Below are 24,783 nucleotides of genomic sequence, written 5' to 3'. Positions count from 1 at the left end.
CTCCCACCAGAGCCTCCTCTCCTGGCCCCACCAAGAGACCCCCAGAATTGTCTGCATTCTGGGCTCCCAGCACTTTGTTCTGTAGGAACCATTGTCGATTGTTGTAAAAACCCATCTGGTTCACTAATGTCCTTGAAGGAAGGAAATCTGTCGTCCTTACCTGGTCCGGCCTACATGTGACTACAGACCCACAGCAATGTGATTGACTCTTAAATGCCCCCTGAAATAGCCTAGCAAGCCACTCAGTTTTAACAAACCGCTACAAAGACACAAAACAGGAATGAAACCGGACGGACCACCTCCATCGACCTAGGCACCGGAAATGGCAACGGCAAAGCCATCCTTTCTAAGTCCTTACTGGCTAGTGCCAAAATTGGGAGGGCTGTCTCACAGACTAGTCAAGCAACAGCCTGACATAGTCATCCTCACGGAATCATACCTTACAGATAATGTCCCAGACTCCACCATCACCATCCCTGGGTATGTCCTGTCCCACTGGCAGGATAGACCCAGCAGAGGTGGCGGCATATTGGTATACAGTCAGGAGGGAGTTGCCCTGGGAGTCCTCAACATCGACTCCGGACCCCATGAAGTCTCATGGCATCAGGTCAAACATGGGCAAAGAAACCTCCTGCTGATTACCACGTACCGCCCTCCCTCAGCTGATGAATCAGTGCTCCTCCATGTTGAACATCACTTGGAGGAAGCACTGAGGGTGGCAAGGGCACAGAATGTACTCTGGGTGGGGAACTTCAATGTCCATCACCAAAAGTGGCTCAGTAGCACCACTACTGACCGAGCTGGCCGAGTCCTAAATGACATAGCTGCTAGACTGGGTCTGCGGCAGGTGGTGAGAGAACCAACAAGAGGGAAAAACATGCTTGACCTCATCCTCACTGACCTCCCTGCAGATGCATCTGTCCATGACAGTATCGGTAGGAGTGACCACCACACAGTCATTGTGGAGACAAAGTCCCACCTTCACATTGAGGATACCATCCATCACGTTGTGTAGCACCATCGCCATGCTAAATGGGATAGATTTTGAACAGATCTAGCAACTCCAGACTGGACATCCATGAGGCGCTGTGGGCCATCAGCAGCAGCAGAATTGTCCTTGAACACAATCTGTAACCTCATGGCCCAGCATATCCCCCACTCTACCATTAGCAGCAAGCCAGGGTATCAACCCTGGTTCAATGAAGAGTGCAAGAGGGCATGCCAGGAGCAGCACCAGGTATGCCTAAAAGTGAGGTGTCAACCTGGTGAAGCTATAACATAGGACTACTTGCGTGCCAAACAGCATAAGCAGCAAAGTGATCCCACAACCAACGGATCAGATCTAAGTCTGCAGTCCAGCCACATCCAGTTCTGAATGGTGGTGGACAATTAAACAACTCACTGGAGGAGGAGGCTCCACAATTATCCCATCCTCAATGATGGAGGAGCCCAGCATAGCAGTGCAAAAGGTAAGGTTGAAGCATTTGCAACAATCTTCAGTCAGAAGTGCTGAGTGGATGATCCATCTCGGCCTCCCCAGGAGGTCCCCAGCTTCACAGAGGTCAGTCTTCAGCCAGTTCGATTCACTCCATGTGATATCAAGAAACGGCTGAAGGCACTAGATACTGCAAAGGCCATGGGCCCTGACAATATTCCAGTAATAGTACTGAAGACTTGTGCACCAGAACTTGCCGCACCCCTAGCCAAGCTGTTCCAGTACAACTACAACACTGGCATCAACCCAGCAATGTGGAAAATTGCCCAGGTATGTCCTGTACACAAAAAGCAGGACAAATCCAACCCGGCCAATTGCCGCTCCATCAGTCTACTCTCGATCATCAGTAAAGTAATGGCAGGGGTCATCAACAGTGCTATCAAGCAGCACTTGCTTAGCAATAACCTGCTCACTGATTATCAGTTTGGGTTCCGTCAGTGCCAGCTTCTGACCTCATTACAGCCTTCAAACATGGGCAAAAGAGCTGAACTCCCGAGGTGAGGTGAGAGTGACTGCCCTTGACATCAAGGCAGCATTTGACCGAGTATCACATCAAGAAGCCCTAGCAAAACTGGGGTCAATGGGAATCAAAGGGGAAAATTCTCCACTTGTTAGAGTCATACCTAGCACAAAGGAAGATGGTTGTGGTTGTTGGAGGTCAACCACATCTCAGCTCCAGGACATTACCATGGGAGTTCCTCAGGGTAGTGACCTTGGCCCAACTATCTTCAACTGCTTCATCAATGACCTTCCTTCAATCACAAGGTCAGAAGTGGGGATGTTCGCTGATGATTACACAATGTTCAGCACCTTTTGCAACTCCTCAGATACTGAAGCAGTCCATGTCCAAATGCAGCAAGACCTAGACAATATCCAGGCTTGGGCTGACAAGTGGCAAGTAACATTTGCGCCACAAGTGTCAGGCAATGACCATCTCCAACAAGAGAGAATCCAACCATCACCCCTTGATGTTCAATGGCATTACCATCACTGAATCTCCCACTTTCAACATCCTGGGGGTTACAAACAAAAAACTACTGCGGATGCTGGAAATCCAAAACAAAAATAGAATTACCTGGAAAAACTCAGCAGGTCTGGCAGCATCGGTGGAGAAGAAAAGAGTTGACGTTTCGAGTCCTCATGACCCTTCCACAGAACAGAACCTGGGGGTTACCATTGACCAGAAACTGAACTGGGCTAGCCATACAAATACTGTGGCTACAAGAGCAAGTCAGAGGCTAGGAATCCTGTGACGAGTAACCCACCTCCTGACTCCCTAAAGTCTGTTCACCATCTACAAGGCACAAGTCTGAAGTGTGATGGAATACTCCCCACCTGCCTAGATGAGTGCAGCTCCCAGAACACTCAAGAGGCTTGACACTGTCCAGGACAAAGCAGTCCATTTGATTGGCACCACACCCACAAACATTCACTCGCTGCACCACTGACGCACAGCAGTGTGTAAGTGTATACCATCTACAAGATGTTTTGCAAGAATTCACCAAGGCTCCTTGGACAGCACCTTCAAAACCCAAGACCACTACCATCTAGAAGGACAAGGGCAGCAGATAGATGGGAACACCACCACCTGGAAATCCCTCTCCAAGTCATTCACCATCCTGACTTGAAAATATATCACTGTTCCTTCACTGTTGCTGGGTCAAAATCCTGGAACTCCGTTCCTAACAGCACTGTGGGTGTACCTACACCACATGGACTGCAGCAGTTCGAGAAGGTAGCTCACCACCACCTTCTCAAGGGCAACTAGGGATGGGCAATAAATGCTGGCCCAGCCAGCGAAGCCCACATCCTGTGAATGAATAAAAGTAAAAGGACTTGGTGTAGTCCCAACATTGGCAACCACTTCCAGTGGGGCTGCTGGGACTGGAGAGCGATTGACAGATGGCCAGCAGCTGTCTGAGACAGGACGTCCTCCTAAGATAGAGCAGGTGGAAGGCCCACCTCTAGCCAATTAATGCTCCACATTGGCTGTCAGGCAGTCGCCATGAGTGGGAGTGAGTTCCCCGTCGACTTTTCTGGTGGCAGGATGGGAAACTCTGCCATCCAAAAATTTCTGCCCCAGGACTTGCTGGCCAAGGGAGGAACTTTGGCACAGCTCAAAGCAGGTTTAATATCAGCCTACAAAAACCTTCTAACACTTCATTCTCCGAGCGAGAAAAGAGTGTGAAGATACACATATCAAACAAATTATGCAAAGGAGAGCCTTTGTCAATATATGCTCCTCAAAAAACTTTACGAAAACATATTATCAGATCATTGCAGTTTATGGACGAATTGGCTGCTACATTTCTTGCATTACAATAATAACTTCCAAAGCATTTGATTGTGATGTGGCACTTTGGTCATGAGAGGCACTATATAAGTGCAAGTTTTTTTCTTTGCTGGCCATTCTTCATGTCTGAGTTTAGATATGTTGTTGGAGTGGCAGGGTCATAACTAAGTCTGATGCTGCCCTCACTCTAGGTCCACACACCTTCCAGCAAGGAATACTGGATAGTGATCAGGATGCAGAATCCCTCTGGGAATTAGTTTCAGGCTCTGGAGTACCCAGTACCAGAACCAATACCATCTCTTGCTTGAGATCCCAACTGACTGTTGGAGTATAGAATGTGTAGGGGGGAACTTAAAATGGAAATTAGGAGAGCAAAAAGGGGGCATGAAAAAACATTGGCAGGTAAAATAAAAGGAAATCCAAAGTTATTTTACAAGTACATTAAGAGTAAGAGCATAACTAGGGAAAGAGTAGGGCCCATTAAGGACCATAGGGGTGATTTGTGTGTGGAGCCAGAAGACATAGGTAAGGTTCTAAATGAATATTTTGTGTTGGTGTTCACAAGTGAGAGGGATGACGTGGGTATGGAAATCAGGCAGAAGGACTGTGATATAATTAAGGAAATTAGCATAGAAAGGGAGGAGGTTCTAAGTGGCCTGGCAGGCTTAAAAGTAGATAAATCTCCAGGCCTGGATGAAATTTACCCTAGGCTGTTGAGTGAGGCAAGGGAGGAGATAGCAGGGGTGCTGGCAATAATTTTCAATACCTCTCTGGCCACAGGAGAGGCGCCTTAGGACTGGAGGACAGCCAATGTGGTACCATTATTCAAGAAGGGAGGAAGGGATAAACCAGGGAACTACAGGCCAGTCAGTCTAACCTCAGTGGTGTGGAAACTATTGGAAGCAATTCTGAGGGACAGAATTAATCTACACTTGTAGAGGCAGGGATTAATCAAGAACAGTCAGCAAGGTTTTGTTAAGGGGAGGTCATGTCTGACCAATTTGATTGAATTTTTCGAAGAGGTGACCAGGTGTGTAGATGAGGGCAATGCATTTGACATAGTCGACTTGGACATTCAGCAAGGCTTTTGATGAGGTCCCGCATGGGAGACTGATAATGAAGGTAAGAGCCCATGGGATCCAAGGCAATTTGGCAAATTGGATCCAGAATTGGCTGAGTGGCAGGAAGCAGAGGGTGAAGTTCGAGGGGTGTTTTTGTGACTGGATGCCTGTGTCCAGTGGGTTTCCACAGGGATCTGTCTTGGGTCCCTTGCTGATTGTGGTATATATAAATGATTTAGACTTGAATGTAGGAGGGTTGATCAGTAAGTTCGCGGATGTCACGAAAATTGGTGGGATGGTAAATAATGAGGAGGATAGCCTTAGATTACAGGAGGATATAGATGGGCTGGTCAGATGGGCTGATCAGTGGCAAATGGAATTTAATCTGGATAAGTGTGCACTTGGGCAGGACAAACAAGGCACGGGAATACACGATGAATGGTAGGACCCTGGGAAGTACCGAGGATCAGAGGGACTTGGTGTACATGTCCACCAGTCCCTTAAGGTAGCGGAACAGGTAGATAAGGTGGTTAAGAAGGCAAATGGGATACTTGCCTTTATTAGCTGAGGCATAGAATATAAGAGCAGGGAGGTTATTCTGGAACTGTATAAAACGCTGGTTCGGCCACAGCTAGAGTATTGCGTGCAGTTCAGGAATCCGCATTATAGGAAGGATGTGATTGCACTAGAGAGAGTGCAGAGGAGATTTACCAGGATGTTGCCTGGGCTGGAGAGTTTTAGTTATGAGGAGAGATTGGATAGACTGGGGTTATTTTCTCTGGAGCAGAGGAGATTGAGGGGGGACATGATTGAGGTGTATAAAATTATGGGGGGCATTGATAGGGTAGACAGGAAGGAACTTTTCCCCTTGGTGGAGTTATCAATAACCAGAGGTCATAGATTCAAGGTAAGGGGCAGGAGGTTTAGAGGGGATGTAAGGAATAATTTTTTCACCCAGAGGGTGGTGGGAATCTGGAACTCATTGCCTGAAAGGGTGGTAGAGGCAGAAACCCTCAAAACATTTAAGAAGTATTTGGATGTGCGCTTGCGATGCCATAGCATACAAGGCTATAGGCCTAGTGCTGGAAAATGGGATTAGAATAGTTAGGTACTTGTTTGACTGGCGCAGACTCGATGGGCTGAAGGGCCTTTTTCTGTGCTGTAGACCTCTATGACTATATGACTCTATGACTGGGTATTGTACCCGGAATCAGCCTGATGTGTTCTGGATCAGTGCCATGCTCATTATGGAGCTCCCCTATTAGACTGCAAATCATGTGCCATTTCTTCCTATTTTCAACTCTAGGCTGGATGGTGAGAAGATTTCCTGCAATCTAAATGTGACATCCTGTTCTGATGTGGATAAGGGTCTCACCGAATGCGAGTGCGAACTCTATCAAGATATAGGAATTACATCGGAAAATTACACCATCAGCATCAAAGTGAAAACCGAAGGGAAAGAGGAGTACAGTGAGGAATGCCCTTACTTCAATACAGCACAAAACGGTAAGTGTGAAAGCACAACGTTGTCACTATTAGATGGATTGGTCATCTCAAGAGTTCATGTCTGAGGCAGCAGTGTTGTTGGGGAATAAAACCCTTTTCACATTTAGCCTGTTCCATCAAACATTCCCAAGGCAGGAATAACATAAGTTAGATACAGAGTAAAGCTCCTTTGCACTGATCCATCAAATACTCTCAGGGCAGATCCAGCGCAGATTAGATGAAGAGTGAAACCATTTGTACATACATGTGAGAAATGAGTGATTTTAATTTGATACCTGTTGTTTTCCTTGGATGGATAGTGAATTAAAATGAGTTTCAAACAGAATTAGACCCAGCTTTCTAGTGAATGGGGAGACAGTTGTCCACGTACAGATTTTGCACCCCCCTAGTGACCATGTGTAATCGCATGAGCACCTTTCCAACATACCCTTGATCATCTCTCTCTCACTTTCTCTCTCTCAAAATATATCCTATTGCATTTTCACTCCATTTCTTTCCATTTCAAGGTTCTACTCCAGGAACTAATTCCACTACCCTGTTACCCTTTGGGTGAAAATGTTCCTACAGCTTCCCTGCTTCCTCCTCCTCCTATTTAACTTGTGTCCTTCTGGGATTTTCCATAACCACCACCAATCTGATCAATTCACTTCATTACACAGAGCCTTAACACAACCTCAACTACATTCACAATGTCTGCCCCACAACCCTGACCCTGTGCGAGGACCTTTTGATGTGCATTAATGTTCATTTTGTAATTCATAATTCAAACTTGTAAAACAAATGTTTGTCCTTTACAGTTAAACCTCGTGCACCATTCAATCTGGATGTCTCATATGTTGCTCCATGTGAAGCATACAATTTCACCTGGCAAATAGCCTATGGAAATTACGATTACTTAGAGGACTTCGAGTATGAACTGAGATACAAGAGGATAGAAGATAACTGGGAGGTAGGACTGTGCCTATCCCTCTCTAATACTGTTACATTGCCTCTTCCCAGAGGTTTTCCCATTGTACCCACGCAGCACTGTTCATGCATCCTTGACCTCCCTTTTGTACTAAAAGCACATATTCTCACTGACTTCTGATTCTCAGTGGGGTATGAGTTCAAGGGGCACCAATTTTTAGTGGAGTAAGGGTTCAAAACACACAGATTCTCCGTGTGGTATGGGTTCCAGGCACAAAGACTCCCACTGGCATATGCCTTCCACAGAAACCAAGTCTTATTGGGGTTTGGTTTCCACAGTTACTGGGGTAGAGGTTCAAGAGACACTGACTCTCGGTGGGGTGGGTGTTCCAGAGGCACTGATTCTCAATGGGGTACAGTTCCACACACACTAACTCTCACTGGGATGCAGTTTCATAGATGTTAACTCTCAATGGGGCGTGGGTTCCATGGACCATGTTTATCACTTGGGTACACACACCGACTCCCATTGGGATACACTTCCACAGGGACTGACTCTCATTGGGGTACAGCTCCACACATACTGACTTTCACTGAGGTACAGTTTCACAGACATTAACTCTCACTGAGATATGGGTTCCACACGCACTGACCATCATGGAATACAGGCTCCACAGACTGTGACTCTTACTTGGGTACAGTTCCACAGACATTGACTGTCACTGAGGTACAGGCTCCACAGATACTGACTCTCACTGAGGTAATGTTCCTTGGGCATTAACTCTCACTGGGGTATGTGTTCCAGAGATAGTGAGGGACAGATGGAATAAAGGGAAGGATGTGAAGTAAATGGTGAGCGAGTGGTAGGAGGGCATGCTAGGAGCAGCACCAGGTATACCTAAAAATGTGGTGTCAACCTGGTGTAGCTACAACCCAGGACTACATGCACGCTAAGCAGCAGAAGTCACCAGTGTTAGACAGAACTGAGTGATCCCACAACCAATAGATAAGATCAAAGCTTGCAGTCCTGCCACATGCAGTTGTAAATGGTAGTGGACAATTAAGTAACTAATGGCTGGTGGAGATTCCACAAACATCCTCAACAATGGCAGAGCCAGCACATCAATGAAAATGACAAGACTGAAGAACTTGCAACCATCTTCAGCCAGAAGTGCCAACTGGATGATATAGCTGTGTCTCCTCCTGAGGTCCCCAGCTTCACATGCCAGCCTTCAGCCAATTTGATTCACTCCATGTGATGTCAAGAAATTACTGATGGCACTGGATACAACAAAGGCTATGGGCCTGACAAAATTCCTGCTGCAATTCTGAAGACTTGTGCTCCAGAACCAGCTGCTCCCCGAGCTGAGCTGTTCTAATACACACACAATTCTGGCATCTACCTATCAAAGTGGGAAATTACCCAGGTATGTCCTGTTCACAGAAAGGACAAAAAATCCAATCCAGCCAATTATTGCCCCATTGGTCTCTTGATCATCAGCAAAGTCATGGAAGGTGCTATCAAGGGCACTTACACAGCAATGGCTGTTACTGGTGCTCTGTTTGGATTCTGCCAGGATCACTCAGCTCCAGACCTTATTTACAGCCTTGGTTCAATCATGGACAAAAGAGCTGAACTCCAGAGGTGCGGTGAGAGTGACTGCCCTTGACATCAAGGCAGCACTTGACTGATTGTGGCATCAAGGAGCCCTAGCAAAACTGGAGTCAGTCGGAATCAGGGGGAAAACTCTCCACTAGCTGGAGTCATATTCAGCACAAGGAAGATGGTTGTGGTTGTTGGAGGCCAATCATCTCAGTCCCAGGTTATTGCTGCCAGAGTTCCTCTATGCAGAGTGTTAGGCCCAACCATCTTCAGCTGCTTTATCAATGATATTCCTTCGAACATAAGGTCAGAAGTTGGGACATTCACTGATAATTGTACATTGTTCAGTACCATTCACAACTCCTCAGATTCTGAAACAGTCAGTGTCCTCAAGCAGCAAGATCTGGACAACATTCATCTTGGGCTGATAAGTGGCAAATAACATTTGCGTTATGCAAGTACCAGGCAATGACCATCTGCACCATGAGAAAAAAAGCAAATTCTAGAGATGAGAATCTCTAGATAGAGAATTGTTATCAAGGGAGCATTTGACCAAGTGTGGCATCAAGGGGCCTGAGTAAAATTGAAATGAATGAGAATCGGGGAGAAAAACCTCAATGGCCTGGAGAAACTTACCTGGACCAGCCACATTAATACTGTGGCTCCAAGCGCAGGTCAGAGACTGGAAATTCTACGATGAGTAACTCACCTCCTGACTCCCCAAAGCCCGTCCACCATCTATAAGGCACAATTCAAGAGTGTGATGGAATACTCTCCACTTACCTGGATGAATGCAGCTCCAACAATACTCAGGGAGCTTGAAACCACCCTGAACTAAGCAGCCTGCTTGACTGACACTCCATCCATCACCTTAAACACTCACTCCCTCCACACTGATGTGTTCCACAGTGGTAGCAGTGTGTACTGTCTACAAGATGCACTGCAGCAAGTTGCCAAGGCTCCTTCGACAGTGCTTTCCAAACACCCTACCTCCACCACCTAGAAGAACAAGGCCACTGGACACATGGGAACACCATCACCTGCAAGCTCCTCTCTGTGTCACACACCATCCTGACTTGGAACTATATCGCTGTTCCTTCACTGTCGCTGGGTCAAAACCCTGGAACTCCCTTCCTAACAGCACTGTGGGTACACCAGATGGACTGCAGCAATTCAAGAAGGCAGCTCATGAGCACCTTGTCAAGGGCAATTAGGGATGGGCAATAATGCTGTCCTTACCAGCAACTCCTACATCCCATGAACTAATAAAAAAAATGCTTCCTCCAGCCAGTGAGGTAATTCCAAGAGATTCAAATTTAATATAAACTTGGAAAATACCTTTACACAGAATGTAGGATTCTGGACACAAACCCAGGTTGGAAAAAGTCCAGGAATGTTATAATAAGATAATTAGGTAGTTGCTTGAACTGGATAAATATTAAGGGGTACAAGAAGAGAACAGGAGAGTGTGATTGTACTGGGTGTGATAATAAAGGGTCAGGGAGAGAGTGGCATTAGACTGGGTGAGATATTGTAGGTATAGGGAGTGAGCAGGGGTGGGATTAGACTGTGTGATTCATGTGGACTAGATGAGGTTGTGTCCTGGAACATTCTATGGCCCTGTGTTCACTTTGCTACACTGAGCTGCCCATTCTCAGGTTTATTCCTTGTGCAATTGTCACCTCACAGCTCCCCCAAGTGGCTACTTGATGTACTGCCTCATTTTGCCAGGTGAACAATTTCCTCCAAATTCTGAGGCTCCTTCCATATCAAGTATGGAGGGGAAGTTTAGAAAACATTTCTGCTTTGTTTTGTGCTAGCTTATGTGTCTCAATAAAAGACACAGAAACAATAAAAGCAAAAAATGGTTACTATGAAGAAAGGTATCCATTTAATGATGGGATGCTGGCTGGAATGGGAAACATTTCCAGACAGATTGCTGAAAGTTCTCCCTCATATTCAGAAGGCGATTCCTAAGTGGCCTTCCCAGGGGCTCTTGCTTCCTCAGTACTGACCCTACAACAGTGCAGACCTACCTCAGTACTGAACCTCCAACAGTGCAGCGCTCCCTCAGTACTGAACCTCCAACAGTGCAGCGCTCCCTCAGTACTGTCCTGACTGTGAAAATCTCCCTCAGTACTGACCCTCCAACAGTGTAGCATTTCCTCAAGGCTGACCCACCAACAGTGCAGACCGCCCTTGGGACTGATCCTCCAACACTGCAGAGCTCCCTCAGTACTGGCCCTCCAACAGTGCAGAGCTCCCTCAGTACTTACCCTCCAACAGTGCAGTGCTCCCTCAGTACTGACCCTCCAACAGTGCAGCGCGCCCTCATTCCTGACCCTCCAAAAGTGTAGGCCACCCTCAGTATTGACCCTCCAACAGCGCAGTGCACCTACTGTACTTACCCTCCAACAGTGCAGTGCTTCCTCAATACTGACCCTCCGACAGTGCAGTGCTACCTCAGTATTGACCCTACAACAGTGCAGACCTCCCTCAGTACTGACCCTCCAACAGTGCAGTGCTCCCTCAGTACTGGCCCTCCAACAGTGCAGTGCTCCCTCAGTACTGGCCCTCCAACAGTGCAGAGCCCCCTCAGTACTGACCTGACAGGGCAGAGCTCCCTCAATACTGCCCCTCCAACAGTGGAGAGTTCCCTCAGTACTAACACTGCAACAGTGCAAAGCTGCTACAGTACTGACCCTTTAACACTGCAGCACACCCTCAGTACTGACTTGACAGGGCAGAGCTCCCTCAGTACTGACTCTCCAACAGTGCAGTGCTCCCTCAGTACTGACCCTCCAACAGTGCAGTGCTCCCTCAGTACTGACCCTCCAACAGTGCAGAGCTCCTACAGAACTGTCCCTCCAACACTGCAGCGTTCCCTCAGTACTGACCTGACAGTGCAGAGCTCCCTCAGTACTTCCCCTCCAACGGTGCAGTGCTCCCTCAGTACTGACCCTCCAACACTGCAGACCTCTCTCAGTACTGAACCTCCAACAGTGCAGTACTCCCTCAGTACTGACCCTCTAAAAGTGCAGTGCACTCACAGTACTGAGCTGAGAGTGCATAGTTCCCTCAGGGGTGACCCTGCAACAGTGCAGAGCTCCCTCAGTACTGACCTGACAGTGCAGAGCTCTCTCAGTACTGACACTCCAACAGTGCAGTGTGCCCTCACTACTGACCATCCAATAAGGCATTGCTCCCTCAGTACTGACCCTCCAGCAGTGCAGTGCTCCCTCAGTACTGACCCTCCAACAGTGCAGTGCTCCCTCAGTACTGACTTTCCAACAGTGCAGTGCTCTCTCAGTGCTGACCCACCAACAGTGCAGATCTCCCTCAGTACAGACCCTCCAACAGTGCAGTGCTCCCTCAGTACTGGCCCTCCAACAGTGCAGTGCTCCCTCAGTACTGACCCTCTAACAGTGCAGTGCTCCCTCAGTACTGGCCCTCCAACAGTGCAGTGCTCCCTCAGTACTGACCCTCTAACAGTGCAGTGCTCCCTCAGTACTGCCCCTCCAACAGTGCAGAGCTCCCTCAGTACTGACCCTCCAACAGTGCAGTGCTCCCTCAGTACTGACCCTCCAACAGTGCAGTGCTCCCTCAGTACTGACCCTCCAACAGTGCAGTGCTCCCTCAGTGCTGACCCTCCAACAGTGCAGATCTCCCTCAGTACTGACCCTCCAACAGTGCAGTGCTCCCTCAGTACTAACCCTCCAACAGTGCAGTGCTCCCTCAGTACTGGCCCTGCAACAGTGCAGTGCTCCCTCAGTACTGACCCTCCAACAGTGCAGTGCTCCCTCAGTACTGGCCCTCCAACAGTGCAGAGCCCCCTCAGTACTGACCCTCTAACAGTGCAGTGCTCCCTCAGTGCTGGCCCTCCAACAGTGCAGAGCCCCCTCAGTACTGACCCTCCAACAGTGCAGTGCTCCCTCAGTACTGCCCCTCCAACAGTGCAGAGCCCCCTCAGTACTGACCCTCCAACGGTGCAGTGCTCCCTCAGTACTGGCCCTCTAACAGTGCAGAGCCCCCTCAGTACTGACCCTCTAACAGTGCAATGCTCCCTAGTACTCACCCTCCGTCACAAAGTGCCACCTTTTCTGCACTGAGGTGCCAGCCTGGCTAAATTTCTGGAGTGGAACATTAAACACGACCTTCTGACCCTTGACTCATTCAATGATGAATTTTAATGAGCGGGCTGTGATAACCACAGCCTGTCCTACCAAAGCAGCTGCTTCAGTCCGGAGGCAAAGGTTTGTATTTTCAACAATGAATGAAATTATTTCTTTTCATTTGCAGCACCAGAATGTCCACCAGAACCCTCCAACAATGCAGAGCTACTACTTTACTGACCCTCCAACACTGCAGAATTCCCTAAGGATTGACCTGACAGTGCACAGCTCCCTCAGTAGTCACCCTCCAACACTGCAGAACTCCCTCAGTACTGACCCTCCAGCACTGCAGACCTCCCTCAGTATTGACCTGACAGTGCAGAGCTCCCTCAGTTCTGACCCTCAAAACGTGCAGAGCTCCCTCAGTACTGACATGACAGTGCAGTGCTCCCTCAGTACTGACCCTCCAAACGTGCAGAGCTCCCTCAGTACTGACATGACCGTTCAGTGCTCCCTCAGTACTGACCCTCGAAATGTGCAGAGCTCCCTCAGTACTGACACTCCAACAGTGCAGTGCTTCCTCACTACTGACCCGCCAACACTGCAGTGTGCCCTCACTACTGACCATCCAACAAGGCATGGCTCCCTCAGTGCTGACCCTCCAACAGTGCAGAGCTCCCTCAGTACTGACCCACAAACAGTGCAGAGCTCACTCAGTATTGACCTGACAGCGCAGAGCTCCCTCAAGGCTGACCTTCCAACACGCAATGCTCCTTCAGTAACCACCCTCCAACAGTGCACAGCTCCAACAGTACTGTCCGTCCAACACTGCAGACCTCCCACAGTACTGACCCTCCAACACTGCAGACCTCCCTCAGTATTGACCTGACAGTGCAGAGCTCGCACATTACTACCCCTCCAACAATGCAGAGCTCCCTCAGTACTGACCCTCCAACAGTGCAGTGCTCCCTCAGTACTGACCCTCCAACAGTGCAGTGCTCCCTCAGTACTGACGTGACAGTGCAATGCTCCCTCAGTACTGACCCTCCAACAATGCAGATCTCCCTCAGTACCGACCCTCCAACAGTGCAGAGCTCCCGCAGTACTGTCTCTCCAACAGTGCAGATCTCACTGAGTACCGACCCTCCAACAGTGCAGTGCTCCCTCAGTACTGACCATCCAACAGTGCAGTGCTCCCTCAGTACTGACCCTCCGTCAGTGCAGTGCTCCCTCAGTACTGACCCTCCAACAGTGCAGTGCTCCCTCAGAATTGACCCTCCAACAGCGCAGTGCTCCCTCAGTACTGACCCTCCGACACAGGAGTGCTCCCTCAGTACTGACCCTCCAACAGTGCAGATCTCCCACAGTACAGCCTCTCCAACAGTGCAGATCTCCCTCAGTACTGACCTTCCAACAGTGCAGTGCTCCCTCAGTACTGACCCTCCAACAGTGCAGTGCTCCCTCAGTACTGACCCTCCAATAATGCAGTACTCCCTCAGTACTGACCCTCCAACAGTGCTGTGCTCCCTCAGTACTGACCCTCTAACAGTGCAGTGCTCCCTCAGTGCTGACCCTCCAACAGTGCAGTGCTCCCTCAGGACTTACCCTGTAACAGTGCAGTGCTCCCCCAGTACTGACCCTCTAGCAGTGAGGTGCTCCCTCAATACTGACCCTCCAACAGTGCAGTGCTCCCTTAGTACTGATCCTGCAACAGTGCAGTGTGCCCTCACTACTGGCCATCCAACAACGCATTGCTCCCTCACTACTGACCCGTCAACAGTGCAGAGCTCCCTCCGCACTGACACTCCAACAGTCCAGAGCTCCCTCATTACTGACCCTCCAACAGTGCAGATCTCCCTGAGAACTGACCCACCAACAGTGAATTGCTCCCTCAGTACTGACCCTCCAGCGGTGCAGTGGTCCCTCAGTACTGACTCTCCAACAGTGCAGTGCTCCCTCAGCACTGACCCTCCAACAGTGCAGTGCTCCCTCAGTAGTGACCCTCCAACAGACCAGTTCTCCCTCAGTACTGACCCTCCAACAGTGCAGTGCTCCCTCAGTACTGACCCTCCAATAATGCAGTACTCCCTCAGTACTGACCCTCCAACAGTGCTGTGCTCCCTCAGTACTGACCCTCTAACAGTGCAGTGCTCCCTCAGTGCTGACCCTCCAACAGTGCAGTGCTCCCTCAGGACTTACCCTGTAACAGTGCAGTGCTCCCCCAGTACTGACCCTCCAGCAGTGCAGTGCTCCCTCAATACTGACCCTCCAACAGTGCAGTGCTCCCTTAGTACTGATCCTGCAACAGTGCAGTGTGCCCTCACTACTGGCCGTCCAACAACGCATTGCTCCCTCACTACTGACCCGTCAACAGTGCAGAGCTCCCTCCGCACTGACACTCCAACAGTCCAGAGCTCCCTCATTACTGACCCTCCAACAGTGCAGATCTCCCTGAGAACTGACCCACCAACAGTGAATTGCTCCCTCAGTACTGACCCTCCAGCGGTGCAGTGGTCCCTCAGTACTGACTCTCCAACAGTGCAGTGCTCCCTCAGCACTGACCCTCCAACAGTGCAGTGCTCCCTCAGTAGTGACCCTCCAACAGACCAGTTCTCCCTCAGTACTGACCCACCAACAGTGCAGTGATCCCTCAGTACTGACCCTCCAACAGTGCAGTGCTCCCTCAGTACTGACCCTCCAACAGTGCAGTGCTCCTTTAATACTGACCCTCTAACAGTGCAGTGCTCCCTCAGTGCTGACCCTCCAACAGTGCAGTGCTCCCTCAGTAATGACCCTCCAACAGTGCAGGGCTCCCTCAGTGCTGACCCTCCAACAGTGCAGTGCTCCCTCAGAATTGAACCTCCAACAGCACAGTGCTCCCTCAGTACTGACCCTCCGACACAGCAGTGCTCCCTCAGTACTGAACCTCCAACAGTGCAGATCTCCCTCAGTACTGACCCTCCAACAGTCCAGAGCTCCGACAGTACTGACTCTCCAATAGTGCAGTGCTCCCTCAGTACTGACCCTCCAATAGTGCAGTGCTCCCTCAGTACTGACCCTCCAACAGTGCAGTGCTCCCTCAGTACTGACCCTCCAACAGTGCAGTGCTCCCTCAGTACTGACCCTCTAACAGTGCAGTGCTCCCTCAGTGCTGACCCTCCAACAGTGCAGTGCTCCCTCAGGACTTACCCTCCAACAGTGCAGTGCTCCCTCAGTACTGACCCTCCAACAGTGCAGTGCTCCCTCAGTACTGACCCTCTAACAGTGCAGTGCTCCCTCAGTACTGACCCTCCAACAGTGCAGTGTTCCCTCAATACTGACCCTTCAACACTGCAGACCTCCCTCAGTATTGACCTGACAGTGCAGAGCTCCCTCAGTACTACCCCTCCAACAGTGCAGAGCTCCCACAGTACTGTGCCTCCAACACTGCAGACCTCCCTCAGTACTGTCCCTCCAACACTGCAGACCTCCCTAAGTACTGACCCTCCAACACTGCAGAACTCCCTTAGTACCGACCCTCCAGCACTGCAGACCTCCCTCAGTATTGACCTGACAGTGCAGAGCTCCCTCAGTACTACCCCTCCAACAGTGCAGAACTCCCTCAGTACTGACATGACAGTGCAGTGCTCTCTCAGTACTGACCCTCCAAATGTGCAGAGCTCCCTCAGTACTGACATGACTGTGCAGTGCTCCCTCAGTACTGACCCTCCAACCGTGCAGTGCTTCCTCACTACTGACCCTCCAACACTGCAGTGTGCCCTCACTACTGACCATCCAACAAGGCATGGCTCCCTCAGTGCTGACCCTCCAACAGTGCAGAGCTCCCTCAGTACTGACCTGACAGCGCAGAGCTCCCTCAAGGCTGACCTTCTAACAACGCCATGCTCCTTCAGTAACCACCCTCCAACAGTGCACAGCTTCAACAGTACTGTCCATCCAACACTGCAGACCTCCCACAGTACTGACCCTCCAACACTGCAGACCTCCCTCAGTATTGACCTGACAGTGCAGAGCTCGCACAGTACTACCCCTCCAACAATGCAGAGCTCCCTCAGTACTGACGTGACAGTGCAATGCTCGCTCAGTACTGACCCTCCAACAGTGCAGTGTGCCCTCACTACTGGCCGTCCAACAACGCATTGCTCCCTCACTACTGACCCGTCAACAGTGCAGAGCTCCCTCCGCACTGACACTGCAACAGTCCAGAGCTCCCTCAGTACTGACCCACCAACAGTGCAGATCTCCCTGAGAACCGACCCACCCACAGTGCATTGCTCCCTCAGTACCGACACTCCAGCGGTGCAGTGGTCCCTCAGTACTGACTCTCCAACAGCGCAGTTCTCCCTCAGTACTGACCCACCAACAGTGCAGTGCTCCCTCAGTACTGACCCTCCAGCAGTGCAGTGCTCCCTCAGTAATGACCCTCCAACAGTGCAGTGCTCCCTCAGTACTGACCCTCCAACAGTGCAGTGATCCCTTAATACTGATCCTCTAACAGTGCAGTGCTCCCTCGGTGCTGACCCTCCAACAGTGCAGTGCTCCCTCAGTAATGACCCTCCATCAGTGCAGTGCTCCTTCAGTACTGAACCTCCAACAGTGCAGATCTCCCTCAGTACTGACCCTCCAACAGTCCAGAGCTCCGACAGTACTGACCCTCCAACAGTGCAGTGCTTCCTCAGTACTGACCCTCTAACAGTGCAGTGCTCCCTCAGTGCTGACCCTCCAACAGTGCAGTGCTCCCTCAGGACTTACCCACCAACAGTGCAGTGCTCCCTCAGTACTGACCCTCCAGCAGTGCAGTGCTCCCTCAATACTGACCCTCCAACAGTGCAGTGCTCCCTTAGTACTGACCCTGCAACAGTGCAGTGTGCCCTCACTACTGGCCGTCCAACAACGCATTGCTCCCTCACTACTGACCCGTCAACAGTGCAGAGCTCCCTCCGCACTGACACTCCAACAGTCCAGAGCTCCCTCAGTACTGACCCTCCAACAGTGCAGATCTCCCTGAGAACCGACCCACCAACAGTGCATTGCTCCCTCAGTACTGACCCTCCAGCGGTGCAGTGTTCCCTCAGTACTGTCCCACCAACAGTGCAGTGCTCCCTCAGTACTGACCTTCCAACAGTGCAGTGCTCCCTCAGTACTGACCCTTCAACAGTGCAGTGCTCCCTTAATACTGACCCTCTAACAGTGCAGTGCTCCCTCAGTGCTGACCCTCCAACAGTGCAGTGCTCCCTCAGTAATGACCATCCAACAGTGCAGTGCTCCCTCAGTACTGACCCTCCAACAGTGCAGTGCTCCCTTAATACTCATCCTCTAACAGTGCAGTGCTCCCTCAGTGCTGACCCTCCAACAGTGCAGTGCTCCCTCAGTAATGACCCTCCATCAGTGCAGTGCTCCCTCAGTACTGACCCTCCAACAGTGCAGTGCTTCCTCAGAATTGACCCTCCAATAGCGCAGTGCTCCCTCAGTACTGACCCTCCGACAGTGCAGATCTCCCTCAGTACTGACCCTCCAACAGTCCAGAGCTCCGATAGTACTCACTCTCCAACAGTGCAGTGCTCTCTCAGTACTGACCCCCCAATAGTGCAGTGCTCCCTCAGTACTGACCCTCCAACAGTGCAGTGCTCCCTCAGTACTGACCCTCCAACAGTGCAGTGCTCCCTCAGTGCTGACCCTGCAACAGTGCAGTGCTCCTTCAGGACTTACCCTCCAACAGTGCAGTGCTCCCTCAGTACGGACCCTCCAACAGTGCAGTGCTCCCTCAGTACTGACCCTCCAATAGTGCAGTGCTCCCTCAGTGCTGACCCTGCAACAGTGCAGTGCTCCCTCAGGACTTACCCTCCAACAGTGCAGTGCTCCCTCAGTACTGACCCTCCAACAGTGCAGTGTCCCCTCAGTACTGACCCTCTAACAGTGCAATGCTCCCTAGTACTCACCCTCCGTCACAAAGTGCCACCTTTTCTGCACTGAGGTGCCAGCCTGGCTAAATTTCTGGAGTGGAATATTAAACATGACCTTCTGACCCTTGACTCATTCAATGATGAATTTTAATGAGCGGGCTGTGATAACCACAGCCTGTCCTACCAAAGCAGCTGCTTCAGTCCGGAGGCAAAGGGTTTGTATTTTCAACAATGAATGAAATTATTTCTTTTCATTTGCAGCACCAGAATGTCCACCAGAACCCTCCAACAATGCAGAGCTCCTACTTTACTGACTCTCCAACAATGCAGAGCTCCTACTTTACTGACCCTCCAACACTGCAGCGTTCCCTCAGTACTGACCTGACAGTGCAGAGCTCCCTCACTACTGACCCTCCAACAATGCAGACCTTCCTCAGTACTGCCCCTACCACAGTGGAGAGTTCCCTCAGTACTGACCCTCCAACAGTGCAGAATTCCCTCAGGATTGACCTGACAGCGCAGAGCTTCCTCAGTACTGACCCTCCAACAGCGCAGTGCTCCCTCAGTAGTCACCCTCCAACACTGCAGACCTCCTTCAGTATTGACCTGACAGTGCAGAGCTCCCTCAGTACTAACCCTCCAACAGTGCAGAGCTCCCACAGTACTGTCCCTCCAACACTGCAGACCTCCCTCAGTACTGTCCCTCCAACACTGCAGACCTCCCTCAGTACTGACCCTCCAACACTGCAGAACTCCCTCAGTACTGACCCTCCAGCACTGCAGACCTCCCTCAGTATTGACCTGACAGTGCAGAGCTCCCTCAGTACTACCCCTCCAACAGTGCAGAGCTCCCTCAGTACTGACCCTCTAAAAGTGCAGTGCACTCACAGTACTGAGCTGAGAGTGCATAGTTCCCTCAGGGGTGACCCTGCAACAGTGCAGAGCTCCCTCAGTACTGACCTGACAGTGCAGAGCTCTCTCAGTACTGACCCTCCAACAGTGCAGTGCTTCCTCAGTACTGACTTTCCAACAGTGCAGTGCTCCCTCAGTACTGACCCTCCAACAGTGCAGAGCTCCCGCAGTACTGACCCTCCAACAGTGCAGTGCTCCCTCAGTACTGACCCTCCAACAGTGCAGTGCTCCCTCAGTGCTGACCCTCCAACAGTGCAGATCTCCCTCAGTACTGACCCTCCAACAGTGCAGTGCTCCCTCAGTACTGACCCTCCAACAGTGCAGTGCTCCCTCAGTACTGACCCTCCAACATTGCAGTGCTCCCTCAGTGCTGACCCTCCAACAGTGCAGATCTCCCTCAGTACTGACCCTCCAACAGTGCAGTGCTCCCTCAGTTCTGGCCCTCCAACAGTGCAGTGCTCTCTCAGTACTGACCCTCGAACAGTGCAGTGCTCCCTCAGTACTGACCCTCTAACAGTGCAGTGCTCCCTCAGTACTGACCCTCTAACAGTGCAGTGCTCCCTCAGTACTGACCCTCCAACAGTGCAGTGCTCCCTCAGTACTGACCCTCTAACAGTGCAGAGCTCCCTCAGTACTGCCCCTCCAACAGTGCAGAGCTCCCTCAGTACTGACCCTCCAACAGTGCAGTGCTCCCTCAGTAGTCACCCTCCAACACTGCAGACCTCCTTCAGTATTGACCTGACAGTGCAGAGCTCCCTCAGTACTACCCCTCCAACAGTGCAGAGCTCCCACAGTACTGTCCCTCCAACACTGCAGACCTCCCTCAGTACTGTCCCTCCAACACTGCAGACCTCCCTCAGTACTGACCCTCCAACACTGCAGAACTCCCTCAGTACTGACCCTCCAGCACTGCAGACCTCCCTCAGTATTGACCTGACAGTGCAGAGCTCCCTCAGTACTACCCCTCCAACAGTGCAGAGCTCCCTCAGTACTGACATGACAGTGCAGTGCTCCCTCAGTACTGACCCTCCAAATGTGCAGAGCTCCCTCAGTACTACCCCTCCAACAGTGCAGAGCTCCCTCAGTACTGACATGAAAGTGCAGTGCTCCCTCAGTACTGACCCTCCAAACGTGCAGAACTCCCTCAGTACTGACATGACCGTGCAGTGCTCCCTCAGTACTGACCCTCCAGCCGTGCAGTGCTTCCTCCCTACTGACCCTCCAAACTGCAGTGTGCCCTCACTACTGACCATCCAACAAGGCATGGCTCCCTCAGTGCTGACCAACAATGCAGAGCTCCCTCAGTACAGACCCACAAACAGTGCAGAGCTCCCTCAGTATTGACCTGACAGCGCAGAGCTCCCTCAAGGCTGACCTTCCAACAACGCAATGCTACTTCAGTAACCACCCTCCAACAATGCACAGCTCCAACAGTACTGTCCATCCAACACTGCAGACCTCCCACAGTACTGACCCTCCAACCCTGCAGACCTCCCTCAGTATTGACCTGACAGTGCAGAGCTCGCACAGTACTACCCCACCAACAATGCAGAGCTCCCTCAGTACTGACGTGACAGTGCAGTGCTCCCTCAGTAATGACCCTCCAACAGTGCAGTGTGCCCTCACTACTGACCATCCAACAAGGCATTGCTCCCTCATTACTGACCCTTCAACAGTGCAGAGCTCCCTCAGCACTGACCCTCCAACAATGCAGATCTCCCTCAGTACTGACCCTCCAACAGTGCAGAGCTCCCGCAGTACTGTCTCTCCAACAGTGCAGATCTCCCTGAGTACCGACACTCCAACAGTGCAGTGCTCCCTCAGTACTGACCCTCCATCAGTGCAGTGCTCCCTCAGTACTGACCCTCCAACAGTAGTGCTCCCTCAGAATTGACCCTCCAACAGCGCAGTGCTCCCTCAGTACTGACCCTCCGACACAGCAGTGCTCCCTCAGTACTGACCCTCCAACAGTGCAGATCTCCCACAGTACAGCCTCTCCAACAGTGCAGATCTCCCTCAGTACTGACCTTCCAACAGTGCAGTGCTCCCTCAGTACTGACCCTCCAACAGTACAGTGCTCCCTCAGTACTGACCCTCCAATAGTGCAGTGCTCCCTCAGTACTGGCCCTCCAGCAGTGCAGTGCTCCCTCAGTACTGACCCTCAAACAGTGCTGTGCTCCCTCAGTACTGACCCTCCAAAAGTGCAGTGTGCCCTCACTACTGGCCATCCAACAACGCATTGCTCCCTCACTACTGACCCGTCAACAGTGCAGAGCTCCCTCCGCACTGACACTCCAACAGTCCAGAGCTCCCTCAGTACTGACCCTCCAACAGTGCAGATCTCCCTCAGTACTGCCCCTCCAACAGTGCAGAGCCCCCTCAGTACTGACCCTCCAACAGTGCAGTGCTCCCTCAGTACTGGCCCTCTAACAGTGCAGAGCCCCCTCAGTACTGACCCTCTAACAGTGCAATGCTCCCTAGTACTCACCCTCCGTCACAAAGTGCCACCTTTTCTGCACTGAGGTGCCAGCCTGGCTAAATTTCTGGAGTGGAATATTGAACATGACCTTCTGACCCTTGACTCATTCAATGATGAATTTTAATGAGCGGGCTGTGATAACCACAGCCTGTCCTACCAAAGCAGCTGCTTCAGTCCGGAGGCAAAGGGTTTGTATTTTCAACAATGAATGAAATTATTTCTTTCATTTGCAGCACCAGAATGTCAAGCACGTAAGAAATAACCAGAGAACTTTCCCATTGGTGGCCTCGGAGTTGGCCTCGGACACGCAGCATTCAGCGCAGATTCGCAGTTGCCCTGCAGAAGGTTCTGATTACACAGGGACCTGGAGCGACTGGAGCCCCCCAGTGAACTGGAGAACAGGTTAGTGACCCACTCAAAACCATGGGCGGGATCAGTGGATTTCTTTGTTCAGTGGGTCTCCATTTACACACCTCGGCAGAACTGGAGAACGTTAAGTTCCCTCAGTTCTGAACTCCATGTTCGCAGAATATTGGGGAGGAGATTGGGGTGAGTAGGAGAGGAGGGGAGAGGGCTGAAGTCAAGGGGACAGCTGAGGAAGAGCAGACACAGGTGGCAGGAGAGAGTGAGAAGGATCAGAGGGGAGAAGGGGTAAGGAGCAGAGGGGAGGAGTGGGGAGGAGAGGGGAGGGGCATAGAGGTTGAGAACGAGAGGGCTGAGGCAAAGCACAGAGGAGGAGTTGAAAGGATAAGGAGAGGAGATGGGAGGAGGGGGAGAGGACTGAGGAGGAAAGGGGTGGGAGGGGAGGATGAGGAATGGGGAGAAAGGATGAGAGGAGAGGGGTGAGGAGATGGGCAGGGTGAGGAGGAGTCCCACTGTGTGCCGCTCACCAGCATCACTAACACTTTGATATGAAGCTAATTCTGTCGTGACCAATAGAATTCTATTTCCTGTTGTATAAAACTCATCTCAGTCCCTGAAGATGTCAGTCACTTTCTACTGGTGCTGGTTAGTTTTGTTCCCCCCCTCATCCCCTAGTTCTCCTCTGCTTCCCAGAATTGCCGATTCCTCCTGAGACTCAGCTCCACTGACTCCTCCAGCCCTTGACCAAATGACTATTCTCTAAATGTTGGCAGAGAGTATTGGCAGGGTCAACAGGTTCAGAGATCACAAAGGCCTCCTTGTCTGAGTCATGTACGGGGACCCTGGATCTACCTTCCATTCCTAGCCAGGTGCTGAGACACCTCCTAAAGGCGCTGACACGATTGCCAGTCCCTCACCCAAGTGCACATTTTTCATGTGTAAACCTAAACGGTGGAATGTCCACTAACTTTTTGACTATGCTGGACCTCACAGGCGTCCAATCCTATTTTTGTGCCACGCACCCCATCCCCACCCATATCTGTGGGTGCCTGAATGGTGATCAAAGGCTGGGACAGTGGACGCTTTGCTTTGCTTTATTTCTATTACTCAGGCAAAACACATCAGAGCATCAGAAAATACTGGAAATACTTAGCAGGTCTGGCAGCATCTGTGGAGAGGGAAACAGGGTTATGTTTCAGGTTGATGAACTTTCATCAGAATTGGGAATACTTTGAGATGTAATTGTTTTAAGCAAAGCAGGGAAGATGGAAAAGAGAGGAAAGACCAAAAGGGAAGGTCTGCGATAGGGTGGAGGGCAGGAGAGATAAGATAGCAAAAGGCATGATGCACAAGACAAAAGCAGGTGATAATGAGACAATGGGGGTAGAGGTTACGATCTGAAATTGTTAAACTCAGTGTGAGTCTGGAATGCTGTAAAGTGCCTAACTAAGAGATGAGGTACTCTCCTCGAATTTATATAGAATCAAGAAATGTAGAAAAATTTACTGCACAGAAGGAGATGGTTTGGCTCATTGTGACTGTGTTGGCTGAAAAAGAGCTATCCAGCCTAATCCCACTTTCCAGATCATGGTCCGTAGGCCTGTAGCTTGCGGCATTTCCAGTGCACATTGGGGAGATGATGGTGCAGTGGTATTGTCACTGGACAGCAGAAGCCCAGGCCAATGCTCTGGGTCATGGGTTCAAATGGCAGCTGGTGGAATTTAAATTCAATTAATAAAACCTGGAATTGAAAACTAGTCAATGGTGACCATGAAACTATCATCGATTGTTGTAAAAACCCATCTGGTTCACTAATGTCCTTTAGGGAAGGAAATCTACCGTCCTTACCTGGCCTGGCCTACATATGACACCAGACCCATGGCAATGTGGTTGACCCTTAATTGCCCTCTGAAATGGCCTAGCAAGCCATTCAGTTCAAGGGCAATTAGGGAAGGGCAACAAATGCTGGCCTTGCAAGTGACACCCATATCCCATGAAAGAATGAAAAAAACAAGTATTTTTAAATGCAGTGGGTTTTCTGCCTCTACTACCCTTTCACACAGTGAGTTTCAGGCCTCCACCACTCTGGATGAAAAAAATACTCCTCAACTCCCCTCTAATCCTCCTGTGAATTACTTTAAGTCTATATC

General features: G+C 50.7%; 1 protein-coding gene across 1 annotated transcript in view; it reads left to right on the top strand.

Moving 5' to 3' along the window:
* The window catches only part of LOC144690692 (interleukin-21 receptor-like), a 103,142-nt gene that overhangs the window by 16,641 nt on the left and 61,718 nt on the right, over nucleotides 1–24,783 (top strand). The window contains exons 4-6 of the mRNA XM_078558439.1: nucleotides 6,156–6,355; nucleotides 7,153–7,304; nucleotides 22,504–22,672. Of these exons, the coding sequence (XP_078414565.1) occupies nucleotides 6,156–6,355; nucleotides 7,153–7,304; nucleotides 22,504–22,672 (521 nt within the window). The remainder of the gene's footprint in view (nucleotides 1–6,155; nucleotides 6,356–7,152; nucleotides 7,305–22,503; nucleotides 22,673–24,783) is intronic.

Source organism: Cetorhinus maximus, chromosome 15 (assembly GCF_964194155.1).
Source record: "Cetorhinus maximus chromosome 15, sCetMax3.hap1.1, whole genome shotgun sequence".
Taxonomy (NCBI): Eukaryota; Metazoa; Chordata; class Chondrichthyes; order Lamniformes; family Cetorhinidae; genus Cetorhinus; species Cetorhinus maximus.
This window is presented reverse-complemented; position numbering and strand designations above follow the sequence as displayed.